Source organism: Phocoena phocoena, chromosome X (genome assembly GCF_963924675.1).
Source record: "Phocoena phocoena chromosome X, mPhoPho1.1, whole genome shotgun sequence".
In the NCBI taxonomy this organism is placed as follows: Eukaryota; Metazoa; Chordata; class Mammalia; order Artiodactyla; family Phocoenidae; genus Phocoena; species Phocoena phocoena.
Genome location: NC_089240.1, coordinates 118,159,368 through 118,178,447, shown reverse-complemented (window position 1 = coordinate 118,178,447; position 19,080 = coordinate 118,159,368). Strand labels below are relative to the sequence as shown.

At 51.6% G+C, this 19,080-nt stretch overlaps 1 protein-coding gene across 2 annotated transcripts; it reads left to right on the top strand.

Moving 5' to 3' along the window:
- Positions 1 to 17,421: 17,421 nt before the first annotated feature.
- Positions 17,422 to 18,765, top strand: SOX3 (SRY-box transcription factor 3). 2 transcript variants are annotated; one of them, XM_065900666.1, is made up of 2 exons: positions 17,722 to 18,440; positions 18,522 to 18,765. In XM_065900666.1, exons 1-2 carry the CDS (start codon positions 17,860 to 17,862, stop codon positions 18,763 to 18,765), a joined length of 825 nt encoding a protein of 274 aa, XP_065756738.1. In that variant the 5' UTR covers positions 17,722 to 17,859. The 2 variants fall into 2 exon arrangements, with proteins under 2 accessions (XP_065756737.1, XP_065756738.1); XM_065900665.1 differs by having other exon boundaries at positions 17,422 to 18,765.
- The last annotated feature ends 315 nt before the right edge of the window (positions 18,766 to 19,080 follow it).

Genomic DNA, 19,080 nt, shown 5'->3' with positions numbered 1-19,080 from the left:
TTTTCTTCTGCTGTGGCATGAAATTGTGGTTTTCAAAGTCGAAGAGATTTGTCCTTCTCAGCACAAGGCTGTCGATTCAAACACGAATCCTGACTCTTATAGCATGTTAGGAAGGCGATCGCCTTGAAAATACCATCGCTTCCAGTGACCTGCCTTCCTGGCGCAGTATGGGGGCGGGGGGGGGGGGGTTGATACATAAACTCCCGAGTGAAAGTACCTTGGACAGAGCCTCGAGCTTGTGCTCCGGAAACGCTAGTTTCCCCAAGGCCACATTCAACTTTTCCTGAGGTATCGCCCTAAACCCCTTTTGGGGTCAAATGACAACTTCCTTATACTTCTTCCCTTGCTTCCTCAAATCTAAATTAAAATAAGCATGCGTTCTCTCAGGGCCCACTGCAAGGCACTGAGGACACGTGCCCTCAAGGGCTCACGTTCTCCTCTGCTGGGGGGATGGGTGACACAAGGAAAACGGGCAATGGCAGGACACTGTGGTCAGGGCCTCACTGAGGTCAGTACGGCACACTCTCCTGGCACAGAAATCACGGCCAGTAACCCTGTCCTGGAAACAGGGGACTCAGCGCAACTCCTCTCCGGGTAACTTAATGCTTTGAGGTAGCTAAACTGTTTTCTCCCCCAAAGCTGGAAGACCTCAGAATCACAGACTGGCGAAAAAGGGAGTATTCACTCAGCAAGGGAGGTGGCAGCAAGTAGGGAAGGGTGGGAACCATGTAGAAGGGCGTCTACTCACCTACCTCTAAACTCCCTTGAAAGTGTAAACAGAATGCCTGGGGCTTAGCAAAGAAACCGACTTTTGCCAAACAAGAAGACAGGGTGTTTGTCTCTTTTGTTTCGACTGTTTTTATAGCACGTAACACAGTATGTCTTACTTTAAAGTGGTATCCAAACAATTGTTTTTTTCCAGTGGAATCCCTTTGCCTCCCACCCAAACAAAAGCTGCTACAGAATCCCGAGAAGAAAAGAGACAGGCAGGGCTGCTCCAGTTGAAGACAGGGAAGAAGGAAAGGCACCCACCCCCCCCCACCCAGGCCACTCCAAAAGGTCTGCATGCTCTACAGACTGCTGGCAAGCATTTCTGTCCCCAGCAGTCTCCCCACTAGACTGTGAGCTCCCCAAACAGCAACCATATCTTCCTTATGTTCCTATTTCCCAAAACGACCACACTGCCTGGTAAATAGCATGAACGGAAGTGAACTGAAATGAAAAGGAATGCGAGGGGAGGAGAAATAAATGGCGCATGCCAAAGAGAAGCGGGATGTGCCAGGGGAGACAAGAAGGGTGAGTTACTCATGGTCAGATGTGGTGACCACAGGAAGAAAATAGTTGGGATACAAAAATGAATAATGCTTGTCTCAGGTAACTCGGAACATGGTGCAGAGAGAGAAAAGCAAACAAACAATTAGGAAACTATAATTAAAGCAACGTTGTATACAAAATCCACCAGGGCGGGAACATAGAACCACGCCTGAGATGCAGGGGACAGAGGAGGTAAAGCTTGAGCTAAAATGTAAACATCTGGTCACAAAACTGGGAGGGAAGGAAGAGAGGCAGGCAGGGACCAGATCAGGAAGACCCTTATGTGCCACATCCAAGAGACTGGCTTTACTCTACAGGAATTGGAGAGCCACTGAATAATTCAAAACAGGTAAGTGACAGGCTCAAATCTGGATATGTAAGCTCCACAAGAGCAGGGGTTTGGAGTTTGTTCCCTGATGTATTCCAAGTGCCTAGAAGAGTGTCTGGCATATAGTAAGTAATAACACTTGTGGAATGAATGAATGAATGAAGGCTCTACAGCTCATTGGTTACAGGGTCCATACAACTAGGCTCAAAAATCGCTTGCTCTGGAGAAAAATTTTAAATTTGGGTCGACTATGGGGGAATACAAAATTTAAAACAAAACAAAACAAAACTGTAAGGAGGCCTGGTGGCCTAGGGTAGGAAAGCAAAATGGGAGGGAACTCCTCCCACCACTGGTCCTAGGCTAAATGAGCTGAAACACCTGCAGGAATCTCTCCTTTGGAATGCACCTTCATTGAAACGTTCTGTTCTTAATTTAAAAACAGTTCTTTGGGGGCTTCCCTGGTGGCGCAGTGGTTGAGAGTCCGCCTGCTGAAGCAGGGGGCACGGGTTCGTGCCCCGGTCTGGGAAGATCCCACATGCCACGGAGCGGCTGGGCCCGTGAGCCATGGCCGCTGAGCCTGCGCGTCCAGAGCCTGTGCTCCACAATGGGAGAGGCCACAGCAGTGAGAGGCCCGCGTACCGGAAAAAAAAAAAAAAAAACAGTTCTTTGGGCTTCCCTGGTGGCACAGTGGCTGAGAGTCTGCCTGCCGATGCAGGGGACACAGGTTCAATCCCTGGTCCTGGAAGATCCCACATGCCGTGGAGCGACTAGGCCCGTGAGCCACAACTACTGAGGCTGCGCGTCTGGAGCCTGTGCTCCGCAACAAGAGGCCGCGATAGTGAGAAGCCCGCGCACTGCGATGAAGAGTGGCCCCCGCTTGCCGCAACTAGAGAAAGCCCTCGCACAGAAACGAAGACCCAACACAGCCATAAATTAATTAATTAATTAATTTAAAAGAATAATAAAAAAAAAAAACAGTTCTTTACTTACAGACAGTATTTCAGAATTTACAAACAGATTTTCTCTATTACATCACTTGATTAACATGACCATCTGAGAAGGCCGTGGTCATCCCCCTTCCACAGATGAGCTCACGAAGGCTCACAGAAGGGAAGTGACTTGCCTCGGGTCTCTGGCTTTCCAGGGCAGGACCTCACAGCTTCCCCATACCGCTTCTCTTGTGCACTAAGGATTACCGAGGTATTTTCTTTCTTGGAATGATAGCTCAGAAAAATTGAAAAACGCCCCAGTTTCTCCATTGCAAATTTATAACTGATTTTGAACATCAATATAATAACACTCCTGCTCAAAAATCATTGAGGTACTGTCTGTAAATGCTACCTGAGGTGGGCAGGGGGTGGGGGGACTGCTGGTGCCTCACTGCACAAAGAATCAAGTCAAAGTCTTCAGCTTGGCTTTCAATGTCCTCCCCAAGTTAACCCCAACTCCCACCTTACACTGTGGTTCCTTCCAGCTCTAGGCCACATGGATCTCACCATTTCCCAAACACACCTTGCACTGTCCTACCTATGGGCCTTTGTGCTCGTTGCTTCTTCATCAGGATCCTTGCCGTCTGTGTCTTTCAAGGCACAGCTCACAACCCAGAGCCCACCTTCTCCAAGAATCCTACTAAAAGACCCCAGACAATGGCTCCCTCTCTCCCCTATACTCCTACAGCACTCAAGACCTTTGTATTGATAAACGCCCTGAGGAGAGGCTGACTTTTGTTTCTGCTACTCTTCTAATAGACTGAGTTCCTGGAGAGCAGCATCGGTCTCTTCCACACTGTCCAAGGCAGGGTAACTGATCTTTTTAAAATGAGCATTTAACAAGACTGAGCATCAGACTAGCTTCTTGACTTAACCCAACTGTAAATGGCTGAGCAAGTAATTATTTTCTTCCTGCCAAAATGAAAGTATATTGATGTCAGATAACACGCCTAATCTCTACCTGAACTTTGTCTATGCCCTCCTTCGTTCAATGCCCTGTGGGGCCTCAAAAGTAAGGAGTAACTTACCAAAATGAGGACAAAAGGCAACCACAAAGCCTGTTAAAATAGTGTCTGCTTTCTCATGTACAGAGTTCTTCCTGGAGGCCACTGCCGTAACTGCCTCTTTTCAGAGAATACCACCATGGGTTTTAAAATTTTAATTGAAATCCCCAACTCAAATGGAAATTTTGTCAGGTAGAAGATATTAAAGCTCTAACGACATAGACTGGAAGAGAACCCAGGTTATCTGCTCACTGAGAGAAAGGGAAGAAGCAGGGAATGCGATGAATGGATGAATGATGTTTGTTAGTTAACAAACAAAACAAATAGATAACTTGCATTTCACAGCTGAGGAAACCGAGACCCACCCAGGGGAAGGAAATGATTCCTCTAAGGTCGCACTTGAGCTGATAAGAAAAAATTCAACAACCCAAACAATAAACATCTATTGAGTACCCACCATATATCAGGGGTTTTCAGAAGTACTTAACACTCACAAATCTCCCTGGGAGATATATTCAACAGCCAGAATGACATTCCAATGCACAAATCCAGATGTCACTCCCCTGCTAAAAACTCTTCAAAGCGGTTTAGTAACTTGGGGAAATGGCTTGGAGAAGTCTCTCACCTGGAGATGCATCTATCAAACTAGTCAAAATTAGCAAAGATAATTATTCAAAGACTCCGGAGATTGATCAAAGGCTTATAACAAACTGAGAAGCATTTATTCAACATGATCCTCTACCTTGGGAAGCCACGGCGTTCAAGCAAAGGGCTGCCCCCACGCCCCTCCCCTTCACACACAGCTCTACTTTACAGATGTGCGACTGAGAGTCATATCATTTAAATGACACGTTAAGTGGAACGTGAACCCAGAATATCTTCACTCCAATTTGATCATGGCTTACTCCTGACTCTCGGCACTAGTGTGAAGTTAGAGGAGAGAGATACTTCAGCCTGTGGCTATCACTGCGGGCACTCTTCCTACTTCTCATCTCTAGTTTTGACATTCCCGCTCTTATCAGCAGAGAGCACACCTCTCCTCTACGTCCCGAAGACTACTCCTACATCTTTAGGTCTGGAAGTGTGAGGACAGACCCACGGTGACAGTTTGAGGAGCTCCAATGCACACTAGCATCCACTGTTCTGCTCATCCCAGGACCCAAAACATCAGGGCCACCAATCAGACCGCAGGACTCCTGCAAGTTAGAACAAGGCATCGCCTTGGGTGCAAGCAGCTCTTAGGTTCAGGGCTTAGTGAGTGAAGAATGCCTTTGTAACAGAGGAAAGGAACTTCTTCCTCCACGCAGATGCAGGCCAGTGCCAGGGCACACACGTCAGCAAGGGGAGCATGGAATGTATGTGCCCCTGTCCCCTCACCCCACCACCTCCATGGATAAAATCAGGAGGATGGCCAGGATACCCTCTGCATAAGGGTGGGGGGAGCAAAATCGGTGTTACATCCCTGAACATGCCCTCCTGCTTGATGCTTTCCCAGCAATTTCCCATAGGCAATGCCAGAGCTGCTCCCCGGAAGACCAGCTACTTCCTAGTGAGCTGAGAGCCCGTTGGGGGCACAATCCAGATGTTCTTTGGCTCAATGAAATCCCATTTCAGTGTCCACCACGGATGGTCCTAATCACATCCTATTGTCACAGACTTAGTGCCCCCAAAGTCCCTGGCTCTGTGCTGGGTGCCAAAAAAACCAGGAAGGAATAAGAAAGTCCCTGCCCTCAAGGAGCTCACGGTTAAGGGATGAGGTGAACAGATAAACCGATGGTGATTAAACAGTGTGGCAAGAGCTCTGAGAGAATAAACGCATAGGTGGTCTTGGGAACATCGTGGAAAGGCACCCAACCCAGCCTGGACTATGGGGTTGGGGGAGAATCAGGAAAGATGTTATGGAAAATTGGCAACCTGAGCTGAATCTTGAAGATTGAGTAGCATTTAATCATTTAACAGAAGGAGGAGGGGAGGGCGGTTAAGGAAGGAGTTCCAAGCAGAGAAGCAAATTTGTAAAGATGGAAGCAAAAGAGTAGAAGCCGGTCAAGAACACTAAGGAAGCGATTCCTTGTAGTGCATTAGAGGCAAGGTGAGGTGAGTCAAGAAAGATGAGGTTAAAGAGATGAGAAAGGGGCAGGCCTGTGATCCCTGGCTTCCTCCACCTCCTGAGATCCACACAGAGCTCCTGGAAGTTGTGGAGCAGGTAACTAGCGATGGATGATTTGCTCTAGGTCACCTTTTGATCCCTCTACTCTTCCAACCTGTCTTAGTCAGCTTGGGCTGCCATAAAAAAAAATACCATGAAAGACTGGGTGACTTAAAAAAACAGATGTTTATTTCTCACAGTTCTGGAGGCTGGGAAGTCCGAGATCAGGGAGCCAGCATGGCCGGGTTCTGCCGAGAGCTGGCTTCCTGATTGCAGACTGCCCACTTCTCGTATCTGTCCTCTGCAGAAAGAGAGTGAGCTAACTCTTTGGCCTCTTCTTATAAAGGCACTTAATCCCATCCCCATGAGGGCTCCATCATCACGACCTAATCACCTCCCAAAGGCCCCACCTCCGAATGCCACCACATTGGGGATCAGGCTTCAACATAGGAATCTGAGAGGGATATAAACATTCAGTCTGTAACAACTCCAGAGGCCTTCCTCCAGCCCCAGTCCACAGCAGACTGGGATGCCTTCTCTTGTGGATAAAGATCTGGAATCTGGCTTCCTTGGCTTGGTTCTGCTTCTACAAGGGTCTGCTTGCTGCCAGGGGTGGTGCATCTAAGAGAACCGCCATTTCTGAAGAAAATCAAGGACCACTTCAGTTTACTTACTATTAAAAACAGCATCACATGGGAACTTTCAGAATCTTCAAAATCTTGCAAGGGAAAGGGCCCTTAGAAAGCACCTAGTCCAAAGCCCTCATTCCTCACATGGGGAAAATGAGATCCAGAGAGAGGAAGTTCTTTGTCTAAAATCACTCAATAAGGGAATGAGGCCCTCCTAGGGCAGTGTGGTGGGAAGAACCCATCATTTCAAGATAGATCAAATCTCAAAGTTTTCTCACTGTGTAACCTAACTTTAAACAGGTTGTTAGGATTAAATGAATATCATAACATCTGTAAAGGTCACATATAGTTATCGACCTGTGGCAGCTTTCAGTAAAGGGTCACTATCATTATCACTTTCTGGAACCTTTGGCAAACCCACCTTTGAGTGGGTTTGACATAAACCAAGAGATGAACTTGAACACTGGGAAAAGTGGGAGGTCACTGCTGGTGAATTGGATACTGTGTCATCGGACTGCTTTGCTATGACTTTGTTATGGAAGGCCTACCTGGCAGGGCTGATGAACAAAATATGGAATCCTTTCAGCTCCTAAGAATGAAGGGAAATAGGCATCACTGTGAGAGATTAGTGTGCATTGTCTGAGAAGCTCACACTAGCATATTGGTTTATTTATTTAATCCTGAATCTGACTCAGTATCAATTTTAACATTTCTAATTAGTGTAGTTTGAGAACTGGTGACGTCTCTCTCCAGCCCTCCTCTGGGGAAATAACCTAGGGAAGGTGGGTCCTTCTTCCTCTGCCATTTGTCACTGTTCATTAAGACAAGTGGCCATCATTAGGGGCTCTACTTAAATATAGGAAGAAATAATGATATGCTTCTTAATATGATCTAGTATCAACAGCACTTTAGGCTCTGCATTTAATGGAAAAAAATACTCTTACTGACAAAGTGCAAGCAAACTATAGTTTGGTGGAAAGATAACTGGACAAGGGGTCAGCAGGGGTCCTTTCCATGCCTGATTTTGCCAATACTATGCTCCACCATTTTGAACAAGACACTTAATCCTTCTAAGCCTATTTCCTGATCTGTTAAAACATAGGTAAGTTTGTCCCCATCTGTGCTACATAGCTCACAAGGTTGCTGTGATGACGATGATGGTGGTGATGATGGTGATAACCTAACATTTACTGAGTCCTCTATGTACCAGGCACTGAGTTCAGTACTTTATTTACATAATCTCGTTTATTTTTCACAATCATCTTAAGGGGTAAGTATCATCAATTCCCATTTTTATAGATGAAACTGAAGCTCAGAGAAGTTAGGTAATTTCTAGAAAGGGCCAGGGGCAGGATTCAAACCAGGTCTGAGCTCTTAACCTTTCCTCTGTGCTGCCTTTTTATCCATCACAGCCCTACCTAGTCTTTCAGCAAGAGTTTTAACTAGGAGTCAATCAAGGTTTCATGCCAGATCTCTTTCTTCAAATGCAATGGCACAGACTAACCACAGAATTACTCTTAATCTGAAGTCTCCCCAATTTGTTTATTTTAAAAATGGTTTTTGTAATTCTCTAAGTCTTTTTAAAAGCCACTGTGAGGAATGATAAGACTCTGATCTCTGCAGGTGATTAGAACTACTTTTCTTTCCTTGGCATGGTCAATTGTGCCTATTTCTGAGACCTCACAGAAAACATAAAAGCTGTGAAATCTGAACAAGACTCCTCTCCTACTTCCACACGACTCCTGATGCAATCTGTAGAAAGAATATCCTTTCTATCGAGCTCTAAAAGAAAAAAATTAAAACTTACATTTTAGACAAAAATAAAGGATTTAAGACCCATATGACACTAATTGCATATTTTTAACAGCAGGCATGTCTCTATTATTAAGGATACTTTATGTTATCTCAAAATTAAACACAGGAGCCCCCTCCGTCACAAACCAAAACTCCCATCATGTCAGTGAGTGCTCTCTAGAGAGCACTGACGGAAACAATCTCAAGTGATAGAGCCGAATGTGGGAGATGGCGATGCAGAATTGGAACCATGGAGTAATTGGTTCATTTTTTTTCTTTCATTCAAAGAGGTCTTCCTCAAGGACTATGATTCATTCCAGAAACATCTGTGCATACCCACGTAAGGGGTAAGAAAAGTGCCATGGTCCCCTCTCCCCCACACTAGAGGAATTTTCAATCCCATTTCAGGGGAATAAGAAAGCGCAGTTGAAAAACAAGATAACTCTTAATTGAGCACGCTCTGTGCCAAACAGAATGCCAGGGGCTTCAGCTGTATTATCTCACTGAGTCTCCATCCCACCCCACTGAACAAGGCCTGACTACTCACCTCTTTCAGATGAGAAAATTGAAGTTCAGGGAGAATAATAAACTTGCCCACTATAGCTAATAATACTGTATTGCATATTTGAAAGTTGCTAAGAGAGGAGATCTTAAAAGTCTCCATCACAAGAAAAAAAAATTGTACCTACGTATGGTGATGGATGTTAACTAGACTTACTGTGGTGATCATTTTGCAATGTATACAAATGTCAGTAAATCATGTTGTGCACTGAAACTAATATAATGTTATATGTCAATTATCCCTCAAGAGAAAACTTGCCCAAATCATACGGGTACTATAAACATCCGGGCTCCATTTCATGTCAACATCCTGAGAAACATTTCTTTCTACGTATGCCCCTTCTGAATAGATTGTCCCCTTCCAAAGCTGCTAAAGTTAGCTTCAGGCCTCTCCACTGGCAGTTTTGGTACTCCCCCAAATTTCAGCTCAACTGCCCACAACATCACACACCTGAATCCTCCTTCCAAAATGAAAGCCAAGTGCTGTAACACATAGAATCGGACCCATCAAAATAATCACGCAGCTCTCAGTCTGCACACAAGACAAGGTTTCATAGCCGAGGTCTTGGGAAGATGGTGATTTCCGCCCAGCTCCTGCGGAATTCTTTCTGAAAACAGGCACCATCACGTGCGATAGACAAGAGAAACAGTCTCACACTTGCATACTGGTAAGACGGCATCCTCTTTTGTAGGAACCCAAGGGTAGGGAGGATCAAGGGACTTGATTGCCAAGAAAGAGTCCCTTCTTCAGGCTGCCAAGGAAATCGGACGTGGCAACTTTGTGCTCCTTGGCAAAATGCTTTTGGTAACTCTATTCTGACATCCATTTGAACAAAGCAGCAAAGAAGTAAATGCTCAAAAGCCAAAAGCAAACATATTAATTCACTCGATACCAAAAATATGGTAGGAAACCATCAAGTGGGAGCATCATCAATGAGGAATGCGTGCCGAAAACAGGTGCATAAGAACCATTTTGGTAACCATTTTTTTGTAGTTGCTCTTTGGAAATACTTTGAATAACCATCCTAGTGGCTTTACTCTTGTCCATTCCTTCCTTCTAAGTTGGCAGACTACCTCTAGGTTGTTTAAAGGATAAAGGGTATGACACCCCTCATGGACAAGTTCATGGTTGTGTTATTTTATTTAAATGATTTTATAGTTATGTAAAAATATTTCTTTATTTTATAGTGAACAAATCGATCCTCTTCAACTGAATTTTTAAAATGATTTTAAGTCCTTTTATTAACACAAAACGAATCGGTAAGTTCCCAGACCAACCTTATAGGATTGCACTATTATTTAGTTCTTCTCCAGAGAATTTACGTAGTGATTCATAAAGATCAGATCGATAAATAAGTATTCTACTTTCAAGGGAAGCAAAGCCTTCCCAACCCATGACTCTATTTTGATGTTTCTAGAACATGCATCTAAAGGTTTATTAAAACTCTAGGGTATTATTACCGAATATTTTCCTCGTATTATTGGTTTATGTACGTCGAAGGTTTTATTTTGTAGCACACCCTAAAAAACGGGATTTTTTTTCTTCTTGCAGGCTAGATAATTTCACCCAAATGGTAAAGACTTAGTAATTTTTAAAAATGAAATTATATCTAATGACACGCAACCGATGGGGTTAGCAAGTTCCAAAATGCATATTTTAAAAACACAAAGATGTGTAAACCAAATTATGGTCTAAAGGGCACAGAAAAATTATCTGGAGATGGATTTAGCTCTATGAACAATTAGAAACAATACTGAAAGCTGCTCATTTATGTCCCTCCCCTGTCATCACCTTGTCTGGGTCTTTCAATAATGGACTAAGAAATATAGGAAAAAAAAAAAAAGCAGGGTTTTCAATATGGTTTTTCTTTGGGGAACAATAAAAACATTAAACTTTATGCATTTAAGTGCCTGTGCACCGAATGGTAGCCCTTTCATGGGAGTCCAGCTTGGGTTTTGTCTGGGTGGGGAAGGGGGGAGGGAGTCTGTGAATACCCTCAGAGTCATTTAAAATATATAGTATTAGCTAATTGATGAGAGGACTAAAAACAATAGTAAGTAGGCAGCCTGGCTGCGTGCCAGGAGCAAGGCTTTATGGTGAAATCGAGTTTACATTAGAGGCCTGTTTTTCCCCTTTCCTTATATGAAATGAACAGCTGTAATTGAAAAGCAAGGAGCTCTATGGTTTATAGAAATAGGTGTTGTGAAGAGCCTTGGCCGTCTAATTTTCTTCCTATTGCAGGGCAGGCTTCCATTGTCTGTTTTTTAGAGCTAATTTCTTTTCTGATCAAAAGGCCCACGTCGTTGAAAAGGTAGTAATGACTATTCATTTGGCTGAAGCCTCCATTCTCCAGACTGCAAGCTTTATTTAGAAATGGCTATTTCTTTCTAAAAGGAAAAGCTCATTTATGTCCTCTATAATGTCAATTAAAGTAGAATATATTTTAATTATTTATCCTGAGGAGAAACCTTTTAGGAACTTAATTTAGTATGCCTATGCTATGCAGACACTACAATATGTGAATGTGGAATGATATCTAGGCACATGGGTTTTATTTTATTTTACCACTAATGAATAGTTTATTTGCCACTAATTAACAAGTTAAATCGGCACAATTAGTGTCGGATTTCTTTAATAATATAACTCATAAAGGGATAGCCATTGGAACTAGAAAATAAGGTTGGTCGTTGGCTTTGTAAAGAAACCATTCCACAAAAGGGGCAGTTTTCTTCCCATTAGTAAAGGTTATTGGGACGTTCTGCCCGTTGCTTTTTCAAATGCGAGCTGGGCTGGGCTGGGCTGGGCTGGGCTGGGCTGGGGGAGGAAAGATGTTCACAAACAAGGGGAGACGGTGCTAATTACACAAACATAACATTAGCCGAGCCTCCGGGTCGTAACCCGGCGACGCTTTCCGGAGAAATGGAATCGGGGTGACTGCAACCTAGGCGCCCAAACGCCAGCGCGGCCGGGCCTCCCAACAAACCTCGCCCTGTCGCACTCTCTGGCCGCCGGCCCGCGCGCAAACGGGGCGGCCCGAGACTCGGCGGCCTCCATACCTGGCAGGCGGCGGAACGCTCGCCGTTCCCGGGCCGCGCGTCCTCCGCCCGGCTCTCCGTCGCGAGCAGCGGCCCCGGAGCCTCGCTCGTCCGCCACTCGGACGGCGGCGCCGGGCCTCCCGGCACGCGGGCGCTTCTGCGGCTAGGCAGCTCGGGCCGCGCGGCTCGGCGCGGCGGCGGGAAAGCGCGCGCGCAGGGGAACGAGCGTGGCCCCCGGCGGCCAGGGCGCGCCGCGGTCCGCAGCCTTCCCTGGGCTCTCCCGGGCCGCCGCCGCTCTCGGCTGCGGGACGCAAAAGAGCGGGTCTCCTCTCGCGCCGGGCGCACAACGTAGCCCATAGTAAGTGTGCGACCCAGGTTTAGTGACATGAAAAAAATGACGGCACACAAGACAGGCGAAGGGAACACAGAAATTCCGCGCATCGAATTCCACGGCTCTCCACTCTCTTGAAAGAAAATGAAAAAGAGAAAAAGCAAAAGAGAAAAGCCGGGGGGGGGGTGGAGGGGGAAACAGCTGAATGCTGCCTTGAGTTTTAAAATTTTCTCCAGGGCGCTCTCCCCAGCCCCCAGCCCGCCATACTGCGCCCCCTACGGCTGGGGCCGATGGGCTTGCCCGGTCACACCGGAGGTGCCTGAAGGTCCAGCGACATTACAGGCACCCTTCCCCGGGAAGCACTGCCGGCCCAATGGACCCGGGCCCCCCGGTCTGAATAAGCGTGTGGAACTGCGGGGACTTGGAATAACTCAAGCAGCGTTATGCACTGATAACGATTTTTAGATTGTTTTCCCTGGCCTGGCCTCTGGCAGGCCACCTCGCCGCCGTAGAGGGCCGTGCCTTTGCAGCCACTGAAGGAAGTGGGAAAGGCGACAGTCCCAGCGGGAGGGCAGGCCTGGCCTTTGGGTGCCGGGTGCCGGGAGGCTGCTCCGCAGGGGGGCGGGTGCAGCAGTTTGGAGGGCTGAGCGAGTGCGGAGAGCTGTGGGCTTGTGGCGGGGGGGGCGGGGAGAGGCGAAGAGGTCGACGGCAGTGACCCGGAAGACGCTCTGCAAGTGGGACCCAGTTCCCGGGCAGAGCCTTCCTTCCTTCGGGGAGGTGGCGGTATTCGGGTTGTTTGGCAGTGTGCGGGTTGTGAGGTCAGCGAGAGGGCACTGAAGGCAAAGATTGTCAAATTCCTCGTAGTCGCTCCGCACCTAGGGCAAAGAGAGCTGGCATTCGTATCGTCATACCCTGCGGGTGAAAGGACTCGCCTGGTGTGAGCCAAGGGGATTCCCAGTATCTACCAAGTACAGCTCAGCTAACCAAGGGAATCGAATTCGAAACTCTTGTAAGAGCACACCCTCCCTCCTAAAAAGGGCTACACCAAAGTGCAACAGAACATATTGTACCGCCCACCGGAGACTTTTTGATACCTCGAGGGTCCTGGCACCAAGCACTTCCAAAGCTCCCTGTAACATTTCTTTGGAGAATATTAATTAACTATGTTCCTTTTTGCAAACTGCACCGCCAACCTAGGGAGCTTCAGCTCCTTCCCAGACCTGCAAGAACGAGTGTTTCATTGGGAGCTGCGAGGGGCTGGGGTGGATCGGGGGAGGAGGATCAAACCGAGAGCTAGAGCTCGAGGTTCTGTGCTGCTTCTTCCACCCCCGCTGGACTGCTGGTGACCTTTCCGACCTTTTTCAGGAGATGATTTTACAATAGACCCAAGCCTCTGATTTCTTGATCAAGGCCCTCAATGTGTGGCCTAAATACACCCTCTTGGCCAGGAGCCAGAGTAAATAGTCAAGGGTTGTTCTCAAGGAAGAAATAGGAAAAGCTGTCTCTAGATAAGCAAGCTTTTTCCCTGCTGAAAAGCAAAGCGTTTCTGAGGGTCGCCAGGATAAGTTCTTCGCACTTCCTCAAAGCCAGACCCCTCGCTGGGCTCGGCTGCGCTTGAAAAAAAGCGAACACTCGACTCTATTGTCAGGCCTCGGCCCCCGGAGCGGACACTGATACACACCTATCCCATCCCACCCCGCACGCAAAGGGCGCCTCTTCTAAGAGGCGGGGGTCCTAATCGAGCCGCAGACTCAGAAAAAGGACCCCCTTGAGCAGTTGCTGAGCAGGGATCCACGCGGGCACCCCAGCGCGAGTACTGGGACAGCCCCCCCTCTGCTCGGCTCTCTACCAGTAGTTTCAAGGCACAATTGTTAAAAGTTTACTTTGCAGCTATGAGGCTCTTGGGACACCGGCTTCCTGCCAAGGCTCGAGACCGGAGGAAGGCAGAGTGGAAGCGCCCTAGGCGCCCGGCGGCGGCCGGGCCACCCACGCTAGAGCCTGGGTCCCCCGAGTTTAGCAATAATCGGCCCTCTAAAGCGAGCCCCACTTCTGCCCCGCAGCGAAGCCTGCTGCCTCTCCTTGGAGGGTTGGGGCGACCTCGAAGCCCCGCAGGGAGGGAAGGGGCGCCTCTGGGTGAAGTTTCCAACCGAAGCCAACAAACGGCGCTGTTGCCGCGCCCTGGGTCCTGGAAGCCCCAGGCCCAGCCCCAGTCCGAGGGAGCCGGAGATCTCTTGGGAGGGCGGGGAGAAGGGGGAGGGGGTGCTTGGCCGGGTTCCCAGCCCGCCGTCCGGGGCTCTGTATGCCGCCCATGGGCTCTCGGAGGCCCCAAGGGCGAGAGAGCTGCTCAACACGCTCTCTTCTCCCGCAGAGGGTGGAAAGGACTGGTCCTGAACCCCACTGTGTCCCTCTGCTTTCCTCACCGGGTGCAGGGTGCGTGTCGGAAACACCGGTTCGGGCTCCGCTGGCAGTCTTGCCTCCCCGAAGGCCCGGAAGACCCTCGGGCCATAGTACCTGCCGCGACACTTCTCCCGACCCCCACCGAAGGTCGCGCCTCTCGGCTGGTGACTGTGCCGGTACTGCTAGTGTGCTAAGAGAACGGGTTTCCTTCCAGCCTTGCCCCCAGTTCCCCACGCCCATAATGGTAACCTCGCTTGATTATTGAAATGGTACTTTGGGCTGAGAACGTTTCCTCGGAAATGTTTCGAAGATAATTCGGTGTGACTCTTACTTGGGGCTGTGCAGACCACCCGAGCCAACGGGCACTGAGAGCGGTTTAATCACGGCCTCCAAGGGAAGCCAGGAGTGTGGGAGAGGGTGTCTGATCCTTGCAAGACTGCCGTAAATCTGGCAGAAGGAGATGATGTGAAAATGAGCTTGCCTAAACCGCGGGGTAGGTGTGATCAAGTGACAAACAGCTGGGAGCAGTGACTAGTTCCCCGGATCATCTGCTGCCGCGAGGAGCGCAGGCCCCGCACTGCATCCCTTGCCTAGGGAAACACGCAGCCCAGGCGCTGTCACCACAACGGCTTACTTGGGTCCTAAAACTTGGAAAGAATCCTGACATCTGTCAGGCTACTGGACGCCAGGCCGCGCGTCGGTTGGGTAGTTTCCTAAAACGCTCTTCACTTAGCAACAGCCTCAGAGGCCCAGAGAACCCGAGAGGGCATCTGGAGAAGGCGGCAGGAGGGCAGGGCTACTGCACATTGACTTCTTTGGGAGAAGGTGGGTTTGCCTAGGAAATTTTGACTGTGTCAGCCAGTTTGGCAAGAAAACAGGTGCAGGTGGGGATTGGCGAATCATTCCGTTTTCTGAGACTTGCCTTCCAGTCCGTGTAAGCTGAAGTATACATACCCGTGCCCGCGTGCAGACACACACACACACACACACACACACACACACAGACTCATACACATAACCATCCCAGATAGTTTACTTTAAAACCCTAAATCCGTACACCCATTTCAAATGATCACAGCCCTTGACCGTATACGTTTGCTTCCCCCGCCCCCCGTCCAGATGAGCAAGAAAACGTAGACCAGGCGGAATCCAAACTTTAGGGGCGTGTTTCGAGACCCCAAACTTCCAGGAGGCGCTGCTGCTGCGAGCCTGGATTCTGGTGCCAGCGGTCCGCCGGCCCCAGGGCGGGCTGGCCTTCTCCGCGTCCCCCAAGCCACAACGGCTTACTTTAAAATTTGTGCAAGAAAGGGGGACATTCCTGGCGTGCAGGCTTCCCAGGATCGCCGGGTCTTGCATTAGCACTAAGGGGCTAAAAACCTAGGTTTGGTTTTTTTTTCACACTTAGGATTTACGCCTTTCTTTTGGTTCCCCACCTTTCCACGAGGCTAGGGGTTTGGTGGGCCACACCGTGCGAACACCTTATTTCAGTCTCTGCCACCTCTACCCCCTGGCTTCTCCTTCCCACCCGTCGCCCCCGGAGGCTCCGGGAGTTTCAAACGCTGTGCCACTCGCCTGGACTGGCGGCGGCGGCAGTCGGAGTTCCCTCTCCCCGCAGCCCGCGTTCCCGCGCCGCTAGTCTGGCAGACAACCCGACAGGCGGGTGATGTCGCGCTCTGAGTCTCGCGTCTCGAGGCTCTGGTCAGGAAGGCTGTAAAACAAAAAAGGAGAAGGACGGAATCCGTTAGCAGAGCCTTTTCCCTCGGGGAGGCCGCGCGGCTGCGCAGCGAGAGCAGCGCTCAGTGGTCCTGGCAGGTGCGCGGCCAGTGGAGGGGGCCCTGCGGTTCGCCCGGAGGACGGCCTCGGCTCCTCTCCGGCCACCGTCCCCCCCCCTCCAAGAAACTTTTCTTTCACTTGGAGAGGCTCTGTGTTGCCATGAAAACGGATTTTCCAAGGGGCCCGACCCTCCCCCTCAGGGGCATCGGACTGGAAAAACCGAAATGGCCAGAGAGCAGAGACAAAAAGGGGCCGCTAAGCGGGGGCCCGGAGAAGAGAGCCGAAGCCGGTTCACCCCCTCCGCCCCCCACACACGCCTCGTCGCACCACCGCAGGGGAGCGCCTCCGCCCGGCCGGGGCAGCGGGCGTCTGACTGCTCGCCCTCCCGCAAACCACCGGGAGCCTCGCCGCCCCCGTGCGCTCCGCGGTCCCGAAGCCTGTCTCCCGAGCCCGGGTCCCTGACCCCCGCTCTGTACTGGGCGCGCTGGCCCGAGGCTTCCCAGCGGAGGGTCCATCTGGACAGGGGCCGATTCCTGGGAGGGCTTCTCGGAGCCGCAGCCCGGGGTACCTCCGCTGCGCCCTGAGTCCCCAAGCCCGCCTGGGTAGCTGGCTATGCCTAGTGTCCCTAACGCTGGCAGCAGAAGCGGTCAGAGGACCTCCGCGCAGACAGCGGGAAGCTTTGCAGGGTGGAGCCGGGACCGAACGCCTCTCGTCACTGACAGGGCTGCAAAGTTGTTTTCTGAACCCCGTGGGCGTCCCCTGCCCCCCCAAACCTGCTCGCGCGCCCCCTCCCCCCTCCGTCACCTCCTCGAGTTTCGTTCTTTCAAACTTTTTGAGACCCTAATTGGTGGTCTCTGAGCGGCTCCCCGGGACTCCCGCCTCCTGAATAATCTCATCACGTCACCGGGCCCAAGAGGGGCGTGGGGGTGAACGAAAGGACTCCCCGAACTTTTTTTTCCAGCGGGGCCGAACGGCGGCTCCGTGATGATTGGCCAGGGCGCACCACTGCGAGCCTGTCAATCACCGGGCCTCCCGGGAGCGAGGGGCGGACCGAGCCCCAACCCCGGGGGATCCGAGCAGGTATATAAGAGGCCCGGAGAGCGCCCGGCCAGACTGCGAATGCGACCAGCTCGAGACAACGCATCAGGTGCGAGTAGCCTGCAGGTTCCCGCTGATTTGGCGCTGAGCACTTCGGCAAGACTGCCCGACCCACTGGCCCACCGGCCCCCAAGCGCCCCTCCGACGGAGTCCCCAGGCCTTTTCACCGTGGCCGCTCCAGCCCCGGGAGCGCCTTCTCCTCCCGCCACCCTGGCGCACCTTCTTCCCGCCCAGGCCATGTACAGCCTGCTGGAGACTGAACTCAAGAACTCCGCGGGGCCACCCACCCCAGCTGCAGGCGCGGGCGGCCCCGCAGCCCCGGGCGGTGCAGGCAAGAGTACCGCGAACGCAGGCGGCGGCGCGAACGCAGGCGGCGGCAGCGGCGGTGGCGCGAGCGGCGGCGGCGGCGGCGGCGGCGGCGGCGGCGGGGGCAGTGACCAGGACCGGGTGAAGCGGCCCATGAACGCCTTCATGGTGTGGTCCCGCGGGCAGCGGCGCAAGATGGCTCTGGAGAACCCCAAGATGCACAACTCTGAGATCAGCAAGCGCTTGGGCGCCGACTGGAAACTGCTGACCGATGCCGAGAAGCGGCCGTTCATCGACGAGGCCAAGCGGCTGCGCGCCGTGCACATGAAAGAATACCCGGACTACAAGTACCGGCCGCGCCGCAAGACCAAGACGCTGCTCAAGAAGGACAAGTACTCCCTGCCCGGCGGCCTGCTGCCCCCCGGAGCCGCGGCCGCCGCCGCCGCCGCTGCCGCCGCCGCCGCCGCTAGCAGCCCGGTGGGCGTGGGCCAGCGCCTGGACACGTACACACACGTGAACGGCTGGGCCAACGGCGCGTACTCGCTGGTGCAGGAGCAGCTGGGCTACGCGCAGCCCGCAACCATGAGCAGCCCGCCGCCGCCGCCCGCGCTGCCGCAGATGCACCGCTACGACATGGCCGGCCTGCAGTACAGCCCCATGATGCCGCCCGGCGCCCAGAGCTACATGAACGCCGCCGCCGCCGCGGCTGCCGCCTCGGGCTACGGGGGCATGGCGCCCTCCGCCGCCGCCGCCGCCGCCGCCTACGGGCAGCAGCCAGCCACCGCCGCCGCCGCCGCGGCCGCCGCCGCCATGAGCCTGGGCCCCATGGGCACGGTGGTGAAGACCGAGCCCAGCTCGCCGCCGCCCGCCATCGCGTCGCACTCGCAGCGCGCGTGCCTCGGCGACCTGCGCGACATGATCAGCATGTACCTGCCGCCCGGCGGGGACGCGGCTGACGCCGCCTCGCCGCTGCCGGGCGGCCGCCTGCACAGCGTGCACCAGCACTACCAGGGCGCCGGGACTGCCGTCAACGGAACGGTGCCGCTGACCCACATCTGAGCACCCGCCTGCGCTCGCCGCTCCTCCGCCCCACCCCGCCCCGCACCCCCGAGTTGGGACGCCTTGTTGTTTAGCTTTGCTTGCCTGGGACTGTTGCCTTGTACCGATGATGGGGAGGACAGAAAGTTTTGCTATAGCTGTCGGGTTTTGTACGAAAGCAAAAAGGAGTCCGGAGCGGCGGAAATGGGACTTTCTCGAGCTCGCCTGCCCCTCTCCGCTGCCCTCCCTCCCCTTTTGTAGGCTGGGAATCGCTGTGTTGTTTGCAAAGAAAAAGCAGCACCCCCCTCCTCCTGCTGGGTTCCTGGGTTTTTCTGT